The following is a 6093-nucleotide window of genomic DNA, read 5'->3' on the forward strand; positions in this document are numbered from 1 at the left end:
GTCTATGGTGTGAAGATACGAGATGTGCAGCACCTGAAACTACCTGAAACACACCATTGTTTTTCTTGTGACATTACCAATAAGTCTGATGTGTCACATGGCCCTCTTCCTATTGAAAAACCAAAAGTTGTATCCAAGATGGCCAACTTCTAAATGGCCACCATGGTCACCACCCATCTTGAGGAGTTTGCTCCCTCATATATACTAATGTGCCACAAACAGGACTTTAATATCACCAACCATTCCCATGTTATTACGGTGTATCCATATAAATGGCCCACCCTGAAGTTTTTTGCACCAACAAGGTTATTCCCAGCTGAAAACTTGACATAGTGTGCATAATATCCTTTAACAAAACTGAGAAAACTGGACAAAATAAGCACAAGAAAAGATGTGACAGCCCCCCAAAAGTATCTACAACAGATGAACATTATCTGAAATTCATGATCTGACATTTGACCTGAGATTTGCAGATTGCACCCTTCAGTTGATCCATCTGTTTGCTGAAGCCTTACCAGAAATGGAAGGGTAGGAGGGTGGCAGTCAAAAAGCTTCTTAAGGAATGGAAACAAGGAAAAAGGCAAATTACACAAGAAGTGGGCTGAAAATAAGAAGTGGTAGCAAAAGGTCTTCATTTGAATATGTCATCAATATGCATGGAGGAAGTAAGAAAAAAGACAACACTGCGTGCCCACAGCCATCTGTAAGACACGGTGGGGGCTCTGTCATGGTTCATGCTGCATTTCAGCCTGTGGTGTTTGGGATCTTGTCAAAATCGATGGAAATATGAACACAGAAATGTACCATCACCCTATGGTCTCACTTGTCAGCATGACAATAATCCCAAACACACTGACAATGCATCAAAAGCAGACCTGGATAGATAAATAAAGTTGCGTATGGAAAGATATTCATATACGCTTCTGCAGGACAACTAATTTTTACTGAACAATTATTCTTATCATTGAGGAATAATAATAATAATAATTTTTCTTGGTAGCGGTCTGCAGTTTAATGTACTGTTGTCTAACTCTGTTCCTCACCCACGCTACACAAAGCTCAGATAATGAGAACTTGTAGCAGCTTAGAAGCTAAACGGTGAATCATTTCCCAACAAAATGGCATCTTACCTCCTTAATTGAATTTATTTCCCATTGATATGGGATGTCACACAAGGACATAACCTTGGCTGTGTAAAGTAATGGGAAATTGGCTAGGTTGAGAAGGACAGTTTTAACTGAACTGCATGACATAGAGGGCAGCTGAGTTCAGATGCTGGAAATCTGGCAGTTCTGTGTAATATACACAAACATCATATACCGTTCAGAACCACAAGAGACTAGATCTTCTACATTTGATCTTTAATATGTGGCGTCACTTGTTATTTTCTTCAGTATACACAGTCCTGGAAGCAATATTTCACTGTAAAAGGTGGGTAGACACAGGGAGTGAGATCTAAAGAATTTGAGATTCGGAGGTCTTGTATTTTGCTCCCTGTGTCTTGTAAAAGGTTATGTGCTACCCAGTAAGCCATTGTTACAAAAATCCAAGCTTTTGTGTAAAGCCATCATACTGTTTACAAGTAGGTGTATGTACAAAGAATGGAGCAGGGGGAACGGAAATGTCAGAGAAATGTCAAATGCCCGCTGGCTCTGTCCGCTGTATTTCTCCAGCTGAAATGCTCTCTCCAGGGAAGAGGGTCCTGGGCAGGGTGGCTGCAGTGGTCCAAGGTCAGGCTTGGTGGTTACTTTAAACAGAACCAGTACAAACATGGAACAAATTATTCAAAAAATAGATGAATAAGTAAATAAAAGACTGAATAAAGACATTAACTACACAACTAACTGTTATGTAGGATAAATAATGTAAAGATTGGTAGCAAAGGGGACAATAACTGATGAAAGACGAATGACTCACAGACTAAAACCTCTGAAGAGCGACACATATGAATGCGTAGATACGTGCATGGATGCAAACTATGTTGTGTGGGGCCAGTGTTAGAAAAAATGGACAAGGGAGGGAACGGTAAGTGACGGAAGTGATGTTGTAGGTGACGTCAGACGCCGGAGATTTTGGCGGAGAAAAAGCAAATGGTAGCATAGAGTTTAACAAAGGTTTTCCAAGCTTCAGTATTACCAAATATACTAATCAATTGTCATATAACTAACAACATCTGTTTTATCATCTCTAACACCCTGGAGGACAACGGGGAGAGTTTAGACGCTCTCCAAGATTACATCGACCGCTGTTTTCAAGATTTAGTAATGCATAAGGCCCAGAGTGCATCTTCCCCGGCCAAAATCGAGACGCCGTCATCGAAGAGAAGTCGCCAGGCAGACTCCCCCGGTACAACATCGCCTGCCGGCAAAGACATCGCAGAAATCCTGGAGTCAATCGACAAGCGATTGTCCAGTTTCGATGCGAGGCTGTCCCTGGTGGAGATTTTACACCGGGAATTTAAATCTCTGAGAGAATCCCTGGAATTCAGCCAGCAGCAGGTGGAAACGCTTGCCGCTGAAAATGCCACGCTACGGGAGTCGGTTAAATCTCTCACCGATAACGTGACCCAGCTAAACATTGAAAATAAAAAAATAAAAGAGTCCGTTATCGATCTACAAGCCCGTAGCATGAGAGATAATCTTGTGTTTTCTGGTATTCCAGAAACTGCCGGAGAGGACGCAGAGGCAACGGTGAAAAACTTCATTAAAATCCACCTGAAGCTGCCGGAGGACACCGTAAAGAACATCGACTTCGATAGAGTACATCGCCTGGGGGGCGCGCGGTCGCGGACCGGGAGACCACGGCCTATTGTGGCCAAATTCAGTCAATTCAAACAGAAGGAACAGGTGAAGAGTCGCGGCAGAGAGCTGAAAGGAACGGACTTCAGCGTGAACGACCAGTTCCCCAAAGAGATCCTGGAACGACGCAAGGTCCTGTTCCCAGTTCGACGTAGCTTCATCCAGAAAGGCTCCCGTGCTGTCATCGCCGTGGACCGGCTCTACGTGGACGGACAGCTTTACCGCGACCTCGGCACCACACCGTGGTTATATTAACTGCACTCCAGATAAGAACCCGCTACACTCTTTTCTTATTCGTTCACACTCTCTCCTTTAACATGAGTTTAAGCTAGTAATATCAATATGATGTCATAGCAGATATAACACCGTCACCCTCCGTCATTGCTTTAATTGGAATGTTTCCGTTTCGTTTCTTTTTTGTTGTTGTTGCTCACAGTTCATGTGGTTTATTTCTTTCTCTTGTCTTTCACTGCTGTGGTCACCTACTTCCCCACTCACCTACAAACAACACCCTCTATTTCTCCATATTTTCACAACACGATCACGCAAACACATCAGCTCAACGGCAGCACATTCACAACAGCCTCACAGCACGCACAGACTTGCAGGACACATAAGCAAGCCACGCTTGTTCATATTAGTGAATATTCACACACATAGTCAGACTTATGGAGTCTCTCACCACACTTCTTTTTCTCTTTCTATTTACAAACAAGGGATGTTTCCATATTCTCTCCACCTGTCTAAACGAAACACCCAGCATACATCATTAGACATACACGCACAATTAAGGGCATGCTGAGGTTTGTCACATGGAATGTAAATGGAGCTGGCACCAGAGGAAAGAGGTTAAAAATATTTAACCAGCTTAAAAAACTACAGGCAGATGTTGTTTTATTACAAGAAACTCACAAACCTGTCACAGGTTTAAATGAACTTAAAACACCTGAGTTTCCTAACGTGTTTGCAGCCGGTTATAATTCTAGACAACGGGGAGTAGCAATTTTAATACATAAAAATGTTAATTTTACAGTACTCAATACAGTTATAGATCCAGAGGGTAGATTTCTAATAATTAAACTATCAATATTGAACAAAAAACTATGTATTGTTAGTATATATGGTCCAAATGTTGATGAACCCTCATTCTTCCACGGTTTTTTTAGTGCACTCTCTGAACACCTTGATTGCACACTCATTCTTGGCGGTGACCTCAACCTTGGACTAAATGAAGAAATGGATAGGCTCAACACAACAGGAACTCAGCGTAATTGGCAGTCCACAAATATAATCAAACAGTATATGAACGACTTTGGTCTTTGCGATGCATGGCGCTCTCTTCACCCCACCAGTAAGGAATATACTTTTTTCTCGCATGTTCATCACTCTTACTCTCGTCTGGATTATTTTTTGGTCAGCAGCTCACTGCTGTGTGACATTTCAGACACTGAGATTCATCCTATAGCTGTCAGCGATCATGCTCCTGTATCTTTAACACTAATGCACAAGAATAATACTACGCCAAGTAAAAACTGGAGATTTAATATATCACTACTTAAAGATGAAGACTTTATTAAATACTTTAAAAAGGAATGGACTTCATATTTAGACTTTAATGACACTCCCGGAATATCTGCTTCTGTTCTATGGGAAGCAGGGAAAGCTGTGATGAGAGGTAAAATAATTTCTTTCTCATCACACAAAAAGAAAGAAGAAAACAAAAATATTCAGGAATTAGAAAAAAACATCAAATCACTAGAAGAAGCCTACGCGTCCCACCAAGATCAGGAAACATTGAACAAAATATGCAAAACAAAACTAGAATTAAATGAAACTATTAATAAAAAAACACAATTCCTTATACAAAGACTTCGCTTGCAGAATTTTGAACACAGTAACAAATCAGGTCGATTTCTAGCTAACCAGCTAAAAATAAATAAAGAAAAAATAACTATATGTGCTGCTAAAGATTTATCGGGGAACACAATATATGATCCTGGAAGAATAAACAACATTTTTAGGGATTTCTATGAAACTTTATACTCACCACAAATAAACCCATCTAAAAATGAAATTGATCTGTTTCTTGACAACGTAACTCTTCCAAAATTACTAGACAGTCAAGCAATGGAACTGGATTCGCCACTGACGCCAAGTGAACTCCAGGAAGCCCTGATAAGTATGCCCAATAATAAGGCTCCAGGTCCAGACGGCTTCCCTGCAGAATTCTACAAAGAATTCTGGACAATTTTGGCACCAGTATTCCACAGCATGTTGCAGGAAATCGAGGAAAAGGGCAGACTACCACCAAATATGAATTCTGCCAACATTAGTCTCTTGCTAAAACCAGGCAAAGACCCTTTATTTCCCTCAAGCTATCGTCCAATTTCTCTTTTAAATGTAGACCTTAAAATAATCTGCAAAGCTCTCTCAAAGAGATTAGAGAAAATGACCCCCCTCTTAATTCATCCTGACCAAACTGGTTTCATAAAAGGTCGGCACTCCTCAACAAACACTCGTAGATTACTTAATTTAATAGACTACTCATACGATAAAAACATCGAAACCATAATATTATCTCTAGATGCAGAAAAAGCATTTGACAGAGTTAATTGGAAATTTTTATTCGCAACTTTACACAAATTTGGTTTTGGAAACTCTTTCATAAACTGGATAAGAATATTATACAATTCCCCAACGGCTCGTATCAGAACAAATGACCAGACATCCTCCAGCTTCTGTCTCCTGAGGGGCACCAGACAGGGATGCCCACTCTCCCCTTCACTTTTTGCAATTTTTATCGAACCTCTAGCAGCAGCATTTAGACAGGCTACAACAATTAAGGGCATAAAATGTAAGAACATAGAACATAAAATCAGTCTCTATGCGGATGATGTGTTGCTTTTTCTGCAAAACACACAAACCAACCTCTCTGAGGTAATTACTTTAATAAACTGGTTTTCAAGAGTTTCAGATTATTCAATTAACTGGCCAAAATCTACAGTTCTCCCCATTAACTGCTCCTTCCATAATTCTTCCTCTGCCCCACTGCAATCCGGAAATATTAAATATTTAGGTATTAATGTCTCTCCTAAGCTTTCAGACTTAACTAAACTAAACCACATCCCACTTCTAAAGAAAGTAGAAGGCGATCTGACTAGATGGAAATCTTTACCCATATCACTCATGGGAAGGGTCGCCACTATAAAAATGATGATCTTGCCAAAAATAAATTACTTATTTTTGATGATCCCTAACAAACCATCACAAGATTGGTTCAGATCTCTGGATTCAT

At 40.4% G+C, this 6093-nt stretch overlaps 1 protein-coding gene across 2 annotated transcripts; it reads left to right on the forward strand.

Moving 5' to 3' along the window:
* The first annotated feature begins 2037 nt into the window (after positions 1-2037).
* LOC308397325 (uncharacterized protein) lies at positions 2038-3823 on the forward strand. Of its 2 annotated transcripts, none has more exons than XR_013971723.1 (2): positions 2038-2498; positions 2662-3823. XR_013971723.1 is itself a non-coding variant. In XM_080883179.1 (2 exons), exons 1-2 carry the CDS (start codon positions 2265-2267, stop codon positions 3051-3053), a joined length of 474 nt encoding a protein of 157 aa, XP_080739305.1. In that variant the 5' UTR covers positions 2038-2264; the 3' UTR covers positions 3054-3823. The 2 variants fall into 2 exon arrangements, 1 of the variants encoding a protein (XP_080739305.1); XM_080883179.1 differs by having other exon boundaries at positions 2038-2346.
* Positions 3824-6093: the final 2270 nt, after the last annotated feature.

This window comes from Rhamphochromis sp. 'chilingali' (assembly GCF_963969265.1).
Source record: "Rhamphochromis sp. 'chilingali' genome assembly, chromosome: 5".
Classification (NCBI taxonomy): domain Eukaryota; kingdom Metazoa; phylum Chordata; class Actinopteri; order Cichliformes; family Cichlidae; genus Rhamphochromis; species Rhamphochromis sp. 'chilingali'.